The sequence below is a fragment of the Momordica charantia genome (genome assembly GCF_013281855.1).
Source record: "Momordica charantia cultivar OHB3-1 chromosome 5 unlocalized genomic scaffold, Mcharantia_2.0 BLBB01000005.1, whole genome shotgun sequence".
In the NCBI taxonomy this organism is placed as follows: domain Eukaryota; kingdom Viridiplantae; phylum Streptophyta; class Magnoliopsida; order Cucurbitales; family Cucurbitaceae; genus Momordica; species Momordica charantia.
The window spans coordinates 21,340,194-21,360,280 of record NW_028275163.1 but is presented as its reverse complement, the minus strand read 5'-3'; the positions used below and the strand labels follow the sequence as shown (position 1 = coordinate 21,360,280).

Below are 20,087 nucleotides of genomic sequence, written 5' to 3'. Positions count from 1 at the left end.
TGGTAATTAATTAGTTGAAGTTTTGTATATGTTGTTGTATTGAATTTATTTTCGAATGGTCATTCCCTGTCATATCTAATCGTACTTAACTTGATCAATAAATTTTCATTGACAAATATTGTATTGACGTTAATAGAACACTCGACAAGACCATACAACTATTAGTTAAACACTAAAGTCATTTTCCCTTATTAATATATAATTTATTGTGTATTTAAAAACATATTCATACTAATTATTCACACACATATATAAAACAATTTTTGACCATTGAAAAAACGAAAGGCCACCAAATTATTTATTGAATCGTTATTTAATGTATACATATATATTTATTTTTAGTTTCTCTAAGTTTTACTCTTAAGTTAGACTTAAAAGTCTCTGCTGACTGGTAGCTATATACCAATACTCACCCTCTAAAGTTTCAAAGGGAAGGTTTTTATTTTTTATATTATTATTATATTTTGGGCAAAGAGGAAGTTTCAAAGATGGGGAATTATTTTAAAAAAATTTTATTTTTTTTTCATTTGGGGAAAAAATATTTTGAAAAGAAAAAAAAAACTTGATAACAAGCTTGTGTCCCATGTTTAATTCAACTGTAACTATATTTAATTATTCATATGTAATTTATGCGGTTGATAATTTAGGATCCATTTGGTAAAATGATGTTCAACATAACAATTTTGACATATGTAGTTAAGCTCATTTCAAGTTGTTTCAAATTGAAGAGAGTTTAAAAATGAAAATTGTCTTTAATACCTTAAAAATTTGTCATTTTCATTCCAAACGTTTCACCTTATTTAAGTCATTGTTCATTTTCAAATGAAAACCAACCATGTGTTGAATTGACAATAACTCATGACGTGTTTCTGTAAATTGAATAAATATACCATATTATATTATATCATATTATTGAAATTTTATTTAAGGAAATAGACAACGGAGATTTTATTGTTCCGACTTTGGTGGCTTTCCCTAACAAAAAGTAAAAATCTTTTAACTAATTGACAATTTGTTTAAGTGCAATGTCTAATAATTTGTGAAATTGAGAATTTAAAAGTTGAACTTTTTGGTCTACTTAAATAGTATAGATGTGATTATAAAATATTAAAAGGGTAGATATGAACTTTATAAAGTCCGATGAAATTGAAAAAATATGATACAGCTGATTTAGAACGAAATAATTCAAGTTGTGACAATATTATTGGATTTTGATCTTATTATCTCTATATTATTTAAGCTTGTTCTAAGTAACTACACAAGTTTTTCAATTTAAAAAATATTGGGGTGTAATTAAAAAAAATACTATGGGACAAAAACTATATATATTTAGTCATTAAACATATAACCACAAAACCACCATAAGTCTAACTCAACGGTTAGCAATAAAATAAAATCAAGAAAGAAAAATCTCAACTAGTTAAATCTTGTATTTTCGACCCAAAGATCGTGTGTTCAAATCCCATCCTCATATAATGCTAGAACTAATCAAGACAGTTTTCTCTAAAAGAAATATATAATTTTAATACTAGTATATATTGGGGCGAACAAGGAAAGATATACGACATTATTTTTCAGTACTCTTCGTTGAAAATGGAACTTAATTTTCAAGTCAGAACATAGTTCGAGTGAGTATGACATCTTAATACCATTTTAAAAGTCGATAAAATTTGATCTCATTGGCCAATTATTTTAACTTTAAAGACAAAGGAAAATTATTTTCAAAGTCTTCTCACCTACTTGAGAGAGAGAGAGAGAGAGAGAGAGAGAGAGAGAGAGAGAGAGAGAGAGAGAGAGAGAGAGAGAGAGAGAGAGAGAGAGAGAGAGAGAGAGAGAGAGAGAGAGAGAGAGAGAGAGAGAGAGAGAGATGATCAGTCTATAAATAGCGATATCCTTTGTGAGATAGGTTTGAGGAATGACAATGGCTTATTCGTGTTTGTTAAGAGTGGAAGGTGGTGCCATGGCTGCCGCTTCTCAGAGCTTTAATCCGACGCCGTTTTGTTCGTATGGTAATGGTAAAAGGAAATTAGTGGTTAATAAACCCATAAAATTTTTGCCCTCTCTGCAGTATTCTTGTGAAGGCTTTTGGAGCCATAGAAGAAGCTTCCACATACATCTAATTCGGGTATATTATCTCTCTCTCTCTCTCTAGCTTGGTTTTTTCTTTCTCTCTCTAACTAGCTCTCTCTCCCTCTACGTACAAGTATCGGTTAAATTACGAGTTTTGTCCCTAAACGTCATAAGTAGGTTCAGTTAAATCTATCAGACACATAATTGTAAGTTTAAGAACATATTGGATATCGTACTTAATAGATAGGTCATAAAAAAAAATAGGTTCGGGTTGATTAACCATTTTATTTTTAGTAGATTCCGTTGGATATATTAGACACATAATTGTAAGTTTATCTTACTTAATAGATACATCATAAAAAAATTAGATTGGGCGATAATCATTTTATTTTTAATTTTGTGTTTTTTTTAAAAATCAAGCTTTTAAATACTACCTTGGTGCGCGTTTCATTGTTTTGCTGTCAGGAGTATATTCAAAATATATGCTAAAATTTGAAAACTAAAAAATAGTTTTTCTTTTTTAATTTAGTTAGGAATGTTTTTAAGAAAGGTGAAAACATTGTCAATTGATTATCTTTAAAAATAGAAAACTAAAAAAAAAAATTGTTATTAACTATCATGTTAGAGATTTACTATATATCTTTTTAAATTGGAAAATATTTGTCTTGTTAATTTTTTTGTCCTTACCACCATTAAATTTTTTATATATATTTTCTAAATCAAGAAGTTGACAATTTTTTAATGGTGTTGAATATAATATTTAGTTATCATGGGTATAAGAAGTAAAGTATTTTCTTTTTAAATTTAAGGATTGAAGTTAGACCTCTCTTTTGTACGTAGTAAATATTAAAAAACGGTTAAAATGCATATATATTTAATGGTTTTTTGCTCACTCTTAGTAACAAGAAACTTTGTTTCTATCATGCATACCATATATGCATTGATGTTTTTATCTTTAATTTTCATCCGTCATATGTCACGTCACTCAACTATTTTTCATTTTTTATTTTGAAAATTTGAACTTAAATATTCTGTTCAATTTACATACAAAATTTTCAACAAATATATGTAGTTACTCCCAACATTATTTTCAACCAAAAAGATGGAAAATATGCGCAGTGTCTTTTTTATTTGTTATTTATTTATTTATTTTTATAATGTTTGGTGGACTGAGAAAGTTTGAAAATTTTGTGATTCCATGAGGTTGGTATAGTTAGGTCAGTTTCAATTAGTGAATAAATTATAATTTTTTTATTCTAAAGTAGAATGTGAAGGGTAATAAAGTAATTTCGTCGTATTGAAACTTGAAAATTTTTAGGAGGTGAGCAGCCAAGCAGCAGCAGCAGCCAAGGAATATGGTGGTAGTGATGAAGCAAAGACTCGACAACTTTGGGATTTTGCAAGGGCATTATGGACTTTTCTCAGGCCTCATACCTTCTATGGAACCCTTGTTGCTTCATGGTACTTTTTTTTTATTTTTTATTTTTTACAATTTTGTCTCTAACAATTCGATGTTTTTTTACAAACAAAAACTTTTTTTATATATAGTTTTAATAATTTGATTTAAAGGTTTAGTTTTAATTTTATTCATTAAACTCTAAGGGTGGTTTTCTTAAATTTTATATTTTAATTTCTATTTTAATAAGTTTTTAAGATGTGGGCTGATAATTGGACTAGCTAATAGTGATGATTTGATAAGATATAAACAAATACTTAAAACAAATTTCAAATTAAAGCTTTCAAAATTATAGGAACTAACTTGGAAACAAACATGGTAAGACTAAAATGATAATTTAGTCAACGTTTTAAAAGATTAACCATTGATATATAATTTACTAGAAAGCAAATTATACGTGTAAATATTGTATTTCATGTGTGATGTATTTTAATATGTGTTTTTTATATTTTAAAACTTTATCTTATATCAATTTTATGTTTAATTTTAAAGTCACTTTTGAAATTATAGCCCATTTGAAGAATATAACATAAATTTTTTTAATTTTGTAAAGTTTGATTAAAACTGTAATAACGTTTATAATTTGGATATTATTTAAATTTCAATAGAAAGTTTAAATTTTTGAAAATTTTATAAACTAAAAAACATATCTAAAAATATAATTTCAAACTCACAGTAAAAGACATATATAACTATTTCTAAAATGTCTCGTCCAAAATTTGTTTCACTTTTTTTTTTAAGGTTCAAACTATCCCACTTTTTTTTTTGTTCTGAAGCAAATGAAAACGTAAAAAACCATTACACATAAGATGAAACACGAAAACAATCTTCCTCTACGCAAAGAGTCACAGTCGGTGGACACATTTCCACCCAGACATGCAGATTAGACGAATCCAAAACCAGATGCGCCAACCGATGAGCAGCTGTATTACCTCCCCGATTCACAAAATTGAAGAAAATGAGTTTTTCTTTACACGTACGTCACAAATACAATATTGAGATTTGAACATTACAAACTCTGGGGTGTAGAAGATGTAAAAATGTCTTAGATAATGAGGCTACAACCTAGAGAGAAAAAAAAAGGATTTGGGTCAGATTTTGAACCTCTAAATCTTAAAGAGAAGTATATAATATTTTAATCAATTGAATTATTTACGTTTATTGACCTTTTTGTTTACTTACCGACCATTATTAAAGCTTTTATTAAAGTTTGAGGTACATTTGAAAATTTATGGGTGCAATTTTTTCATTACGGTGTTGATCAATAAATACCTAAGTAAACATCTAAGTTTCTTTTTTCTTCTTTCTTGAGCAGTTCGTTGGCGGCTAGAGTGTGGACGGAAAATCCAAAATTGTTGACCTGGCCAATAATAATAAAGGCACTTTGCGGCCTAGTGCAATTATTGTGTGGCAATAGTTATATCGTCGGTCTCAATCAAATTTACGACGTCGATATTGACATGTATATTCTCTCTTTATCTCTCTCCACAAAATTTTTAAATATTTATTGATATAATTTGGATTTAATGGGTTTTTTTTTAATAATAACTACATTTTTTGTTCAGCTTGGATTTTTGTTCTTATTATTATTTTGATTTTTTCGCAGGGTAAATAAACCATTCTTGCCAATTGCGGCGGGGAAGATCACAAGCAATGAAGCGTGGGTTCTAGTCACGTTTTTCTTAACAGTTGGGCTGTCACTGGCAGCTTTAAATTCAGGCCCATTCCTCACTTCTCTCTATTGTTTCGCTCTCTTTCTTGGCACTCTTTACACTGTTCCTCCTTTTAGATTCAAGAGATTCCCCATTGCTGCATTCCTCTGCATTGCTTTGGTACGTTCAATATTCTTCTTAGCAACAATACCTTCAAGCAAATTAGGTTAGATTCGGAACAATGTATCTGTGGGGCGGGTTGGGATCGAAATTGCTTAATGATCCGAGAAAATATAAGAGACTTGACAAAGATTTATAATATATATGTACTATTTAGTGTGTGATGGAACTCCATGAGTATTGACGGCATTATAGTCCAAAAATTGAAACGAAGATCCACTATAAAATTTGGATCCGAGCCCTTGATAGGAATCTATCAAAGATATATTTGTATGAGTTCGTATTCAACTATGAAAGTTGCGAATCTATTTGTTTAATGGTAATTAATAACTTTTAGCTACATTTTTGCAGGTAAGAGGCTTTCTTGTGAACTTTGGTGTGTATTATGCATCAAGATCTGTTCTTGGTCTTCCATTTCAATGGAGGTAAACAATAATATTATTTTATTACTGATCAAAGTTTCTCTTAAAATTTTGATCAATAATCTTTACCCACAAATTAGAGATAATTAATTATTGTCTTAAATTTTTGCATGCAAAATGCAGCTCACCTGTGGCCTTCATCACCACATTTGTTACTCTTTTTGGTTTGGTCATTGCCCTTACAAAAGATCTTTCCGACATAGAAGGCGATCGCAAGTAAGTGCTCTACGGTTTGTTTGGAAGCTATTTTCGAAATAAATCTTCTATTTTTTTTTCTTTTGAATTGTTTTCAAGATTGATGCATGATTTATTTTGATTTCATATTGGGAATTTATTTATGTTCTTTTTTTTTAAAAAAAAACTATTTTTGAAGTAATTTCGATTTTAGTTTTTCAAAATTGTTCTAAAAATTCATATAACTAAGTTTACATTATTATTAATTGTAGTTTCCAAATCACTGTTTACAAATCCGTTTTTGAGGAATTGTTAATTTTGACTTTCCAATTTTGATGACAGGTAATAACACTTGATTTTTCCCACTTATTGGATATTTTGTTTATTTATTTATTTTTTCAACAGATATAAGATAACAACCTTTGCTACAAAGCTTGGAGTAAGAAAATTGGCATTTCTTGGTTCAGGGATTCTTCTTCTGAACTATGTTGCTGCTATTTTGGCTGCGATTTTTATGCCTCAGGTTAATTCTCATTTTTTTTAATCTCATAATTAATTTCCTTTGAGTATTTGTTCTTTTAATATTATTTCCATTTTATTTTTGTTTTTCTTCCAAATTCTGAGGGCATTGTTTGAATTTTTTTGGTTGGAGATCAATTTTCCACCTCATATATTGTTGAACTAAACTAAAAAAGCATAGTTTAAAATAGTGTATGATTCTAAAATTAAATTGAAAAGTTGTTTGGATGAACCATCTCTAAAAATAAATTAGATTAAAAAACAATTAAAAAATCAGAAACAATATTTTTGACGTGGTGTGATTCTTCTTCTTTTTTTTCCTTCATATTTTTGTTAAATTTATTTATTATTATTTTTAAGTATTTGTTGAATTTACCATTGTATATAACTATTGATTGTTTTCAAATATGATCTGATTCAAATGTGTTGATGTAGGCTTTCAGGCGGAGCATATTCATACCCACTCATGCAATTATGGCCATGAGTCTTGTTTTTCAGGTCTCTATATATATATTTTTCTATGGTTAAATTATAAATTTAGACCACTAATTAAAAAAAATCAATTTTTTTTAATTTTATTTTAGACAATCATTAATATTATTAAAAAAAGATTGATGTAACATGTCATTAAAAGAAAAAACTAATGAATATGTTACATGAGTAGAAATTCTGTAAGCGTTACAACCACAAGGAATTAACAATTTTCTAAGTTAAAAACAAAGATCATTTTCAAAATTTATGAACTAAGAGTGTATTAAGTTTGCATCAACTTTTCTTAAAAAAAAAAAAAAGTTCACATCAACTTTCTAAGTAATTCTGGAGGGCTAAAATTATTATTGTCGTTGCTTAAATCTAGAGTATTTTCCTATTTGGTATCAAATACAAATCACATTTACGAAGAACAACTTTAAAGTTGATTATTCAAAAAGTGATTGTCAATATCAACATAATTTGGTAGTAATTGGTACATACTTCTTTCCTTAAGGTCGAAGGTTCAAACATCCATACCCTTAATTTGTTGTACTAAAAAAATATATATTAAAAAAGTGATTGACCGAGAGCCCTAAAATTTAATCAAAACTATTTAAGAAAAAGAAAAACTTAAAAAAAAAAGGTTGAAAAGTGTTTAAATTAGGAGGTATACTAAGGCAACCTAAATTTATAGTTTAATCATCATTTTATATCTTCAATCTAATAATTTTGGTGTGATTTTATTTTCAGACAAGAGTGTTAGACCAAGCAAAATACACCAAGGTAATGTAATCTCTACATTTAATTTAACTATTTTTCTTTATTAGCAAGATAATACTTTAAATTATTTATGTGTTTGTGAATTTTGGTTCACATTGTGCAGGAAGCAGCCTCAAATTTCTACATGTTCTTGTGGAAGCTATTCTATGCTGAATATTTGGTCTTCCCTTCCATATAAAAACCTCTTCACACTACACATTTCTCCTCAATTTTGAGAGAGAAAAAGAGAGCATTTGTTTTCCACGACCTCTCATTGTAGATGTCGATATCGACAACTAGAATTAAGTTGTATTTTATTATGAACTTATGAATGGATCGAAATCAGTTGACCAATTCAACCCACAAAATCTAATTGCTTTAAATTCGCGTGAAAGAAAAAACTCTCACGAGAAATAACATTTTTTTATAAGTTAGTTACTATGTATCTTATGATTTAAGTAACTACCGAGTCAAACCTCCAATAGCACTGCGAGCCTTCCTCTTCATTCATATACAAGTTTAATGTTCAAATGTTTTAATTTACAATGAAAGTCAACAAGTTTCTCGAGCACCAACTAAATTCATTGACATTTGTATTGAGTCAATGAGAAATATCACATCATATTCTATTAGGTCAACTCAACCCATGGATCAATTGAGAACCCAAACTCAGATTGACAAACCAACTTCAAACGAGACCAACATACGACTTTTGAAAAGTTCAAATATATACTAAATTTAAATCTCAAAACTAGAAGTTATGGAACTAAATAGAAACGAAATCTAAGGGTGTGTTTGAGAGTGATTTTGACATGGTAAAATCACTTTTGTCATGGCCAAAATCAGTTCTATTTCCATTGATTATGTTTGGTAGATTAAAAAATTGATTTTAGGAAAACATAAAATCACTTAAAATTGATTTTTAAGGTATGTGATGATTTTGAAAAATCAATTATTCTTAAATCTATTTTTTTCAAATTACTCATTTTACCATCACTTCCAAATATAATCTATTTTACCGGTCAATATTTCAATGAAAATGGATCTAACTATATATATATTTTTAAAAAAAGATTACCTAACTTTTATTTAAAAGGAAAACAAAAAAAGATTACCAATTTAAACTACATTACGGCTACATTTGAAATGGACGTGCATTTATTAACTGCAAGAGGGTCGGAGCAATTTTGCCCCTACAATGGATGTTATCTGAGCTCCGAACCAAATGCAATCTTGTTCTTGAATCGAATTTCTTCATCTCTTCTTCCTTCGTCCACTCCAATTCCTCTCGCTCTGCTCTCCTCTCCTCCGATGGAGCATTCAGTGTTTCACTCCGCTTCTCTTCGAACTCCGGCTGTCAATTCCACTTTCAGGGCTTCTCTGCCTCACAGAAAGCTACTAATTAAGCCCGCAGCAACCGTTCCTTCCACTCTGATCCCGAATTTTGCAGTGCATCTGCAGCCGAGATGGCCGTGCGGCTGCCGGAGAAGTGTTTCGACTAAATCGGGGCGGCGAACTTCCATCCAGGTGTGTTTGGTGCCTTAGTGATTGCTGTAACTGTTTGTGATCTGCGGTTTGCGGGTTGCTTTTGTTGTGCTTGATGAAGTACCAATCTGCGAATGTCTAATGTGATTGTGGCTGAACCTTCAGCTGGACAGGGATTGAAATCCAATTGTTGCAGTTACGTTGTTTTTTGATCAAGAAACCAAACTTTTGTTGAGAAAGAAATTGCACTTACTTTGTGAGCCGAACCTAAAAGAAGTGTTCCAATGGAATTAAGAGATAATTTTGGGGATTGCCGAACCACCTGAACTGCAAGCTTGCAGACAAATTTTGATGGAATGAAGATGATTCCCTTATTCGATCAAAGTTCAAAATTAAATACAAGCAAAATCTAACTATAAGTCCAATAAACTAGGATCCCACTATCACTTCCTGTATACCTAATGGTCAGCTGAAAATTAGGATTTACTAAGCTACTGAAGATTAGGTCTTCTTCTCTTAAAAGAAAACAAATTACAAATAAATAAGTGAAATAAAATTCAAAGTTGGAATTGCGTTTTTCAGATTGTAATTTGTTGACGTGTGAATTATTTCTGTCGATTGCTTTACCTTAGAAGTTCCTTTTTGATTTTCGGTTTGAGTATATTAGAAAATTTAGAAGTATTTATGCTTTAGAAAGCTTTGGTCCGTGCGAGGGTAATACTGACATGGTTTTGAAACAGGAGGGATAGTGAAGAAGTGGCTTTGATTGATCAATATATTTACCTTTGCAAAAAAAAAAAAAAAAAAAAAAAAAAAGAGAGAGATGTGGATCAATATATCCAACCCAATTTAAGTGTCATGTTGAGTAATAATACTATAGCCTTCGACGTTACCTTCCAAAATTAATTTTTATGTTTTTTTAAGCTTTCAATTGCAATTAACTTTACCGTAGTTTGGCCTAGTTGTTAAGAGGGAAGCTATGAAATTACATAGTTTTTAGGTAAGAGCAGATTTCTAACTTAGTCTCATCAAGTTGATCGAGAGCAGATACCCCAGTTATCAAGAAACAGGAAAAATGAAAAATAGCCGTCATGTCCACATGGAACATATCATCTTTACTTTCTATTGGTCTAATCAAATATGGTTACCTTTTACACCACAACAGTACGTGATGAGATGAGACTCTACCAAACCATAAGCAAATATGAATGATTGTTATATTTTTGGTATGTGATATGTAGCGTGTTAGGTGAAGTTTTTTTAAAATTGGAAATAATAAATTTGGTGGTTTATTGAACTTCAAGGGCACTCAGCTGTCAGTGAAGTAGAAGTTCCTTTTCTTTTCTTCTTTTTCTTTTTACTATCCTCACTGCTGTTCACTTTCTACCTGCATATTTCAGTCTTCTTCTTTGTCGTCCTATTCAGTAGTTGAAAAATCTACTCAGACTATATGTGTCCATGACATTGATGTTTTATAGTGGGTGCTGCCAGGCCTGCACTCAAGTTGGAGCTGCAGGACCTGATCCCCTACCCCTAGTGAACAATATTTCAGCATTTAGAGATGCTTGCTGGAGGTTTTTGAGGCCCCATACAATACGTGGAACAGCTTTAGGATCTGTGTAAGTAGCTATGTCAATGAATTAGAATACACTAATTTCATTGAGATTCCTTGCTTGCTTTTTAAATATGTTCCCGACTATGTTAATTTTGATTCCTTTTCACAGTTCACTGGTGACTAGAGCATTGATTGAGAATTCACATCTCATAAAGTGGTCCTTGCTGCTTAAAGCTTTATCTGGTCTTTTTGCCCTAATATGCGGAAATGGTTATATTGTCGGTATCAATCAGATCTATGATATTGGAATTGACAAGTATGTATATTCATACTTTTCTCTGTGAATCAGTTTTAAGTTTGTTTGGCTCCATACTTAAATGCCATACTAGGTTGGCTCCTCAATACCAGATCATTAATCATGAGAACTAATTAGCAACAAGAATCAACAACCAAGTATGCGACTAGCAATTTTTTTATCCAATAGATTTGAATAATTATCATGATTTGGTGACAAACAGCTCCGAATTCACTTGGAAAATTCTTTCTTCTTTTAAAATTTTTTCTTGAGCTTTTTTCTGATTGGCATTTCTTTTGTCCATTTAAACCTCATTGGTAATTTGGTACTTAGTAGTCTGATGATTGACGTATAAACAGCAAATACATGTTAGTTCAGTCTACTGCTTGAAGAGATGCTTCCTATTTTTTTGAAAACAAATATTCAGACAATGATGCATAGTTAATGCATATAATTTGCCCTCTTTTTTGTTTCATTTGCAGAGTTAACAAACCATATTTACCAATAGCTGCAGGAGATCTTTCAGTCAAATCTGCCTGGTTCTTGGTGATATTTTTTGCAGTGGCTGGTCTGTTAATTGTTGGGTTGAACTTTGGGCCATTTATCACTTCTCTCTACAGTCTTGGTCTTTTTCTTGGGACTATCTACTCCGTTCCTCCATTTAGAATGAAGAGATTTCCTGTTGCAGCATTTCTTATAATTGCCACAGTACATACTTTTCTCTTCCCTTGAAAATTCCTACTTCAGTTTATGGCACATGGTTTTAATATAATCATTGAAAAAGCTTGACTATTTATATGTTGGAAGAGGTTGATGAATAGCAAGTTGGAAAAAATATGGCACGCTTGCTTGTTACTGGGATTCAGCTACATGCAACTTTTCAGTTGATTTAAAGTGAAAAATGTTGTTCACTTCATGTAGTATCATTTCTAAAGATTTCCAGAAAGTTAAATGACTGAGTTCAAGCTGTCCATTTCAGAACAGAAACGATTTCTTTTTAGAAATTTGAAACATGGCAATGGTGTTTAAATACTTGTACTTTGTTACTGTGTCAAGATATGCTACTTAAGTATCCAGTTTTATACAAATTTTCACCATAAGTTGAAAGTATTATTAATTTTGGTTCTCATAATTGCCATTCTAGTTTATAAGTTTCGTTTGTTTGGAGCACAACAGCTATCTTATAAACTCTTAACGTGATTTTAATGTGCATTGCCAGATTCTTTTCCCCAAGACTTAAAGCTTTAACGAGCAATATTGTCTTATAGTCAACTTAATTCTGCAGGTACGAGGTTTTCTTCTTAATTTTGGTGTCTATTATGCCACTAGAGCTGCTCTTGGACTTACATTTGAGTGGAGGTTAGTTGCTATTTATAATTCGTAAAGCAGTTTAGGCTGAATCATGGTGCAGATATGTGGCTCCTACTTTAAATTGATTATTTTTCTGAAGTTGGTGGCTTGGACTGTAAATGATTACCAAAAACCACATTTAGCTCAAAAATATAAACTATTTGTTTATTCAACCTGAATTTTGTACCACGTTATGGAATAGCTGTCATTATTCAATGAACTTCGATATAGTAGGTACTGCTTCTAGTATAGATACTGTGGGGTTTAAGCTATAGAAATAGGGGATTCTAATGATTCACATTCAAAACAAGCACTTTCTCTGATGCCATAAAATAATGGTTCTGGCAATCATATATCAGGTTTGGAACCTTTCAAAGCTTTTTACATGTACCTTGAGCTGCAATTAGTGCTTAAGTAGAGGTTGGGCTGGGCTTGTGTGTTTACGACCTGAAGCTAATGCACGATTGACTCATGATGAAAGTATCGCTGGTAGTTTCTTATCAGGTATAGTGATACCAGAACTTGGAAGAAGCATCATGACAGTTTGTGTAATTAGAGTCGCAATGTTTGAGTCTGCTGCTTATTTTTTATTTTTAAGTTTTAGTCGCTTAGTATGCACTTAATCAGGCTCTAAAGATTTTGTAAATTTTTATATCTGGACATTAAACTCCTTTGCAGCTCACCTGTGGCTTTCATCACTACATTTGTAACCCTGTTTGCTTTGGTGATTGCCATAACAAAAGATCTTCCAGATGTGGAGGGGGATCGCAAGTAAGATACTCCACCTACTTCCACATGACTCCTGTTTTAGTTGAAGTGATCTTATTTCTTTAACCTTTTTTTCAGACTTCCATTTTTTTTTTCTTTTTTAATATTTTCCCTGATTTTGCTCCTTTGGCCTTGTTTTCTCTGCGCTTCAATTTTTTGGAACTCCATAATTTGCATCTCAGTTCGTTTATTTAAATTATGCAATTATCTCGTCATCATCTGAAAGAGCATTATAATATAGGTTTCAGATATCAACCTTAGCAACAAAACTTGGAGTTAGAAATATTTCATTTCTTGGTTCTGGACTTCTGCTGTTAAATTATGTTGCTGCTATTGTGGCTGCAATTTACAATCCTCAGGTCAGTATATCATTTAAACTGTAAATATTTTTACATATCTTATAAAGTAAATTTGCTAAATTTCCATCTTTACAGGCCTTTAACCGGAACATAATGATCCCTGTTCATGCAATCTTGGCATCGTCTCTCATTTTCCAGGTCAATTTCTTGCATTACTTTCCCACCCACCACAAATGAAAGTTCTATTTTGTGCTATAGACTTGTTTTACCTGTCTTTGTTTTTCTCAACTCACAAATGTTTACTTCGATATAAAAATCCCACAGCCGTTTCTTTTCTTGATTAGTCTGTATTAATACTAATCGACAGCCAACACGAACTCTGTCCTTGAAAACAACTAATTTATCTCTATTGACTCAAAACTTACATAAATCTTGTTTCTTTTGAATCTCAGTCGTGGCTGTTGGAGAGAGCAAATTATAATAAGGTAAGGTTCTAGTTCTCACTGCTTAATAATATTGGTGAAACTTTTCATATCAAGAACAACCACGAGCGTTTTATAATATGTTATTCATTTAATGAGTTTGCAATTAAGGCAGTTTTTCAATCCAATCCTCAAAAAGTTTGGAGCCTAGTAATTACTTTGATTTGTTTTGCAGGAAGCAATCTCGACATTTTATCGATTTATATGGAATCTCTTCTATGCTGAGTATATCATATTTCCTTTAATCTAGCAGAACAGTCTCAACACTTTATTCATTTATGATCTTTTTGTTCGTGCATGAGATATAGGGAGAAAAATAAATTCGATTTGCTATCTTGTAAATAATTGCTATAAATTTTTATAGATTCATGTTGTATTATTATGTAATATGAAGTTCAGTTGTATCAATTTCATTTGAATTCCCCCTATTTTTGTTCTTTTGGGCCATTATAACATTCAGATCACAATGGTAGTTGGTTGTAATTTTAGCATTATTCTGTAATCTTTATTGCAACATAACTTACCCTGTGTGATCAAGCAAGGGAAGACGAAACAAGTCAATAACTTGAATGGAAAGTTTCATTATGCCTTGGATATGGATACGTGCGTAGGGCAATAAGGAAAGAATATCATGATCAACTTCTTGTGTAGCACATGTCAATCTCCAATCTCCATCTCCTTTCACTCATCAACAGCGCAGGACTTTACAAATTAAGAATAGTGGATATGGACTCTATACAGTTTGCCGAATAGGCCAGGTACCATTTTTCCTATTCAAAGTTGTCAAATAATTTGAATGGTTTTGATTGTGCAATTAGGCTGCACTGTTAACATTGTTGAACAAGATAATATATCATGTTATAAATGACAAACATAAAGGTAGTTTAAAGACCAAACTGTGTTAGTTGTGTAAACATAATAACTCTCTTTGGGCAAATCTGAGATGATACCTCTCCTTTAAAAGAGTCTCCTCACCTATATATATTAGTAGGCAATGAAAGCATGCAAAAGCATTTCATCCCTCAGTCCATTTTTGAAGCCTAAAGAAGCACATTAACTATGTATATGTCATCTTTTTCTATCCAATAATTGCAGAGTAATACGTGTGATACACGTTTGTTATTCATATTCTAATTACACTCAGCCGAAGGAGTTGCAGTTTGAGGCAATACCATGCTCTTTGAAGCAAGCGGAATTCTGGATGTGCTTGTGTCTTTAGATGAACTTGGAGGCGAAATCTTGGAGCCGATTCGAGATAGAGTCCGGGAATGAGAAGGCTGAACAACTTTGGCTCTGGGAGACAAGTGAGCTTGCTCTAATACCTTGTTCTGAAGCTCTTGTGGGTAATCTCTCATGCAACCAATGCGAGGTCCAGCTCCAGTTGTCCATCTGCTTGACAATTGTTTTGCCAACTGATATGATTTCATTTCTTTATGGGAATTAATACGTCTGAAGATTTTCTCCTTTGGTATCGGTCGGTCATCATAGTCTTCTTCATCTTCGTCAAATAGGTTTGATTTAGGAACCATGAATACTTCTTCCGATAAAAAGGACTCTTCAGCTGTTTCATAGCCGTCGTCTGAAGGAGAATCTGGAATGCGAACTCTGCAACTAGGTGGAAGTGTTTCCTTCTTGAATATGTCAAACACATTGTTTCTTTCTGGTATCTGAAGGTTAGTAAGCTTTGAGCGTAATCCTCTGGATAATCTTGATATTCTTGATTTTGTAGTCTCTGCAGGATTATTCTTGTCAATTGTGTCTCTCTTGTTCATTCCACTGGTATCGTCTTCAGTATATTCTTCATGACAGGAGTATTTATCCTTCTTGGTGAGAGCTTCTTCTTCTTCATATGGGCTTTGCTGAGTATTGCATAGACACATTTAATTTGTGTCAGCAGTCATAATCACCAGAAGAAAGTTCTCAAGTTATATTACACATTCAGAGGTTTGTCTGACTGTAACCAAAATATATAAAGGAAGGTCCCTGTGTACCTCAACATTGGTTAGATCCACACTGTTTTCCTTTAGGAAAGCCATGAATTCCAGGAAATTTTCCTCCGTAGGAAGATAATGCCCACTGTGAGGCCAAACTGCCTATTAAGTCCAGGTGAAGGGAGACAAAAAAGAAAAAAATTTGAAATTAGGCAAAAGGACTTGAAATAAATCTGAAATTATTAAGTACTTTCAAAGAAAGTCCTTAATTAGTGTTTTTTTTTTCTGAAAGTTCTTATAAAATTACTTCTTAAACTCACTCCTATTCAATTTATGAAGATATCCATAGAAGATTGGTATGGTTCTGATTCTAACCTTTAGAATACCCTGTTCCACAACTAATCTACCGGCAGCCAATGTGGCTCCACCAGCCAAGAAACTTGAATGTTGAAATGTGCCCTTTTTCTTTAGCCCAACATACAAATTTTTTGATGTGCTCAATACAAAGATCCATTTAGCATCTTTGGGTCCTCCTGTTGTGTCAAGAAGTTCCCCACTAGACCTGTAAGTAAACTTCCCATTTTCCACCTTAACCTCGTAGACCTTCCTTTCTATCTGCATAAGTGAACAATCTTTGAGTCATTATATTCAATATAATTATTTGAAATATTTTTAATGCCCTACATCAATTCTATATCAGGAAAGACGAAACTTGGCAGCTGCCCACTATTAAGATTTTGACATGTGTTTGTTTATTTTTTTTGAACCACTAACCGAACCAAATTATTCGATCGTCCAGTTCAGTTCATTGGTTTTGTTTCGTTACTTACACCCTTTTAACAGAGTGATGCAGAAGATGACGGGCTTACCGGACCAAGATATTTGATGCACTGTTGGTGAAGCTTATGTCTGGGACACATCTCCATGTTCACCTCTTTCCCTTCTCCTATATCAAGCCTAATATAGAATCGTCTGTTAGAGTTTTGAATATGTTCAATTTTTAACCTTATTAGATTCTGGTTAGTCTTACCAATAGAAGAAAGGCTGTTTGCTATCACAATGGAGCCATTTTACGTAATAAAATTGAAGATTATGACCATAGCGATGTCTAGGATCGATCTGTTTATGAAAGAGAAACATCGTCATCAAAAAAGAGAGAAAAAAAGCCCTTAAAAGTATGATTTAGACCCTGTTGAGAGTGAACTTACTGCCTCGAGCCAGTGCTGCAAAGCAAGTTTTCTGGCTTTTTCATCCTTTGACAAACCTTTTCCTACCTACAGAAGACGTTTGTGATCAAAATACGTATAGAAAGATTAAATATATTACAACTTATAACTTTAACTGTTAAGTCAAGAATCAACATTATATCAGAGTAAGAGGTCTTCGTATTTTATTTCCTCCTTATTTCATATAATAGTAGTCCATACTTGTAGGCAAGAGTGTTAAAATAATGCAGGGGCAGAAATGAAAAGTTAATAAATAAATAAATAAACATTTAAAAATAAAATTTATAATATTCTATCAACGTTATTTTTTAAAATTATATTTTATTAATGACTTGAATTTTATTTTTCATTTTCATGTGGTTAAATAATTTAAAAAGAATATTTCATTTTTATTAGGAGTAGTCATATATATTTTTTTATTAAAATGTCACAATTTAGGATATCTACAAATGGATGGTTACTTTTTTTATTTAAATTAGACAAAGTTTGAGCCATGCAGCCCTACAAAAAATCTAAAATTCAAACATATAAGAAAACTGAATAAAGAATTAGATAATTAAAATAGTAGTAAGTAAAAAATATTAATAGGTATATTTAAAAACATTTATTTTATATTTATTTAAAAAAAAGTATTAATTTTTATAATTAATTATTCCTTAAAAATAATTAATTCCTGTTTTAACCAAAATTACCAAATATGGCCCAGTCTTGGTAGTGTTCACCTATGTCCGTTGGATCTTGTTCTATAATATTACAAATATAAGCGTAGCAAGAGATCCAGAGGAATTAATTTTGTGGGTTTTCGTGTTTGGACCAAATATCAATAACCAAACGAATGAACTGTTAGTTACCTTGGCAGCCCTGGTTCTGGCCCTGCACCACCGTGAAACCGCGGTCTCTGGTCTTTGAATATCAAAGAACGATATTGAACTTCTCTTGAGTTCAGCAAAATCCAGCAGCTTCCACCTATTAAGTGACGATTCAGGAAAAGAAAACTCCAAATCTTTACCACTCCTTTTGAAATGGTAGATTGACATGAACATGCACCAAATTTTCCAGAGTTGACAAAGAAAATTGTACACAAACCATCTCTGCTCCACCAGAACTGCACAATCCGCTAACTGTCTCCTTGTCCTAAAGCTCTTGTACACTTTCTGTAGCTTCAATGCCGCCCGATTGTGTTCGTGCTCCTCCTCCGAACGCTTCGGCGTCAAGTAAACCCGAGGCGTCGTATTATTCTGTTGGTCATTTCTACAATGGTCACTAACTGATGTCCCAAACTCACTGTTCTCCATATCTGCCAGTGGAGTTTTGAATGAGAGGATGGTCTCCAATTCCCTGGGTTTCGTGGCGATCGGCCGCTCGACCCTGATTCTGTGAGAGCCGAAGGATCTTAGTATGGCTGGCTCTGAGTCCCTCCCATTGAAACTAACAGACCGTAATGGATTCCTCATGTCCCCATCTTGGAAGCTAATGGATCTAACAAGAACAGCATCGAAATCCAAATCTTCAAAATCTGCCAATGGACATGAAAACAACTGCCCCATTTTTCCCCCTCTTCTTTTTTGTTTTTTTTTTTTATTTTTTTATTTTTGGTTTTTTTGTTTTTTTATCTCTCACTTTAATCCCAAATCGAGTAGGGTCTCGATTTCCTGAACATCAAAACAAGAAAACATAACAAAACCAACCAGAGACATAAAGTTAGAGTAGTAAATATAAATTTTGTTCATCGTAGACAAAGAGCGAGAGAGAAAGGAGGAAATGAGAAGTAGAGTTTCTAACCTGAATCCGAGACAATGAGGAGAATCGGAGAGGAGAATAGTTTAAGGGAGAGGAGAGAGAAGAAATGGAGAGTGAATGAAACTGAGCCAGATGGGAGTTTGAGGAAGAAGACAGAACCAGAGGGGTTGGTAACAATGAGAGACAGAGCGGAGATTGAGGAATTGTCTTTCCATTGGAGGCTTTCCTTCCAAACCTCCATTGACCATTGCCAACCAAAACATCTGCTGACTCTCAAATCTCCCAATTCTGGGACCTTACTAAACATAGCAAAAATTAAGAGAGAGATTAGTGTATAGTAGAATGTTGCCACCTGATATATTTGGGTTTTGCCTTAGTTTTTTCCTTTTCTTTTTATAGTTTCTTTTGAATAATTCTCTGGGAAGAAAGTGTTTATCAAGGGTAACGATGAGATTCTAATTTAATGGATAAGACACGCATTACCTTCCCTTCTCTAAGATCCAATATATTACAATTGAGGACTCACCTGGTTAAGGAATAAAGTAACCTTTTTGTGAGGTTAGAGACTCAAATTCCTAAATATTGATGTACTCAACTATTTAAAATTATTGTATTTTAGTTATTCAACTTTCAAATGTTGAACTTCTATTTTAATCTTTTTTTTTTAACAAAAAAAACAATCATTTGTCAGGGAAATAAAAACAATCATATTTTAGTTATTGTCTTTTATTTTATTTTTCATAGACGTATAATATGACTTAAGTATGCGCATTAATGTGTTAATGTGGGCATGTATTGAAGTCACAACGGTTTGTTGGAGTAGATATTGGAATGCTGGAATACTAGGTGACAAAATTAAAAATATATATATTTTCTTTAAAGTCAAAGGATTGAAATAGATATTTTAAAATTCAATGGACTAAAGTTGTTTATTACTATTATTATTATTATTATTATTTTTTTGTCTCTCAAAGTTTAGGCACTAAAATATGCCCTTTGAAAGTTTAGGGCTATTTTTTGGAACAAATTGAAAATTGGAACAAAGAAAGGAGAACTCTTTTTAGTACAACATAATTACTGCTGAGCTATGCTGCTTTGATTGTCATGTTAAAATTATGATAGAAATAAATGAGATAAAAATAAAAATGAATGGATCAAAATTGTCACTTTTTAAAAGTATATAAATGAATATTTTAAAACTACATCAATAAAAATAAACTAAAGTCGAAAGAATCATGACCAAAATAGAATTT

The 20,087-nt window shown here is 31.9% G+C and overlaps 3 protein-coding genes across 4 annotated transcripts; 2 read left to right on the top strand and 1 right to left on the bottom strand.

The window, feature by feature from the left end:
* Positions 1-1,833: 1,833 nt before the first annotated feature.
* Positions 1,834-8,091, top strand: LOC111019365 (putative homogentisate phytyltransferase 2, chloroplastic). 2 transcript variants are annotated; one of them, XM_088123630.1, is made up of 10 exons: positions 1,834-2,125; positions 3,389-3,531; positions 4,842-4,988; positions 5,133-5,358; positions 5,710-5,783; positions 5,904-5,996; positions 6,422-6,477; positions 6,909-6,971; positions 7,695-7,727; positions 7,828-8,091. In XM_088123630.1, exons 1-10 carry the CDS (start codon positions 1,916-1,918, stop codon positions 7,875-7,877), a joined length of 1,095 nt encoding a protein of 364 aa, XP_087979756.1. In that variant the 5' UTR covers positions 1,834-1,915; the 3' UTR covers positions 7,878-8,091. The 2 variants fall into 2 exon arrangements, with proteins under 2 accessions (XP_087979756.1, XP_022151430.2); XM_022295738.2 differs by having other exon boundaries at positions 1,835-2,125; positions 6,360-6,477; positions 7,828-8,089.
* Positions 8,092-8,853: 762 nt separating this feature from the next.
* LOC111019344 (homogentisate solanesyltransferase, chloroplastic) lies at positions 8,854-14,345 on the top strand. Its single transcript, XM_022295712.2, has 10 exons — positions 8,854-9,230; positions 10,680-10,807; positions 10,913-11,059; positions 11,521-11,746; positions 12,324-12,397; positions 13,067-13,159; positions 13,398-13,515; positions 13,591-13,653; positions 13,908-13,940; positions 14,113-14,345. The coding sequence occupies exons 1-10, from the start codon at positions 9,015-9,017 to the stop codon at positions 14,185-14,187; spliced, it is 1,173 nt and encodes a 390-aa protein (XP_022151404.1). The 5' UTR covers positions 8,854-9,014; the 3' UTR covers positions 14,188-14,345.
* A 722-nt stretch (positions 14,346-15,067) lies between these two features.
* LOC111019343 (calmodulin-binding family protein) lies at positions 15,068-19,267 on the bottom strand. Its single transcript, XM_088123629.1, has 8 exons — positions 18,877-19,267; positions 17,946-18,746; positions 17,077-17,142; positions 16,899-16,987; positions 16,738-16,825; positions 16,244-16,483; positions 15,929-16,030; positions 15,068-15,796 (listed from the first exon to the last, which is right to left on the bottom strand). Exons 2-8 carry the CDS (start codon positions 18,639-18,641, stop codon positions 15,068-15,070), a joined length of 2,010 nt encoding a protein of 669 aa, XP_087979755.1. The 5' UTR covers positions 18,642-18,746; positions 18,877-19,267.
* Between the last annotated feature and the right edge of the window lie 820 nt (positions 19,268-20,087).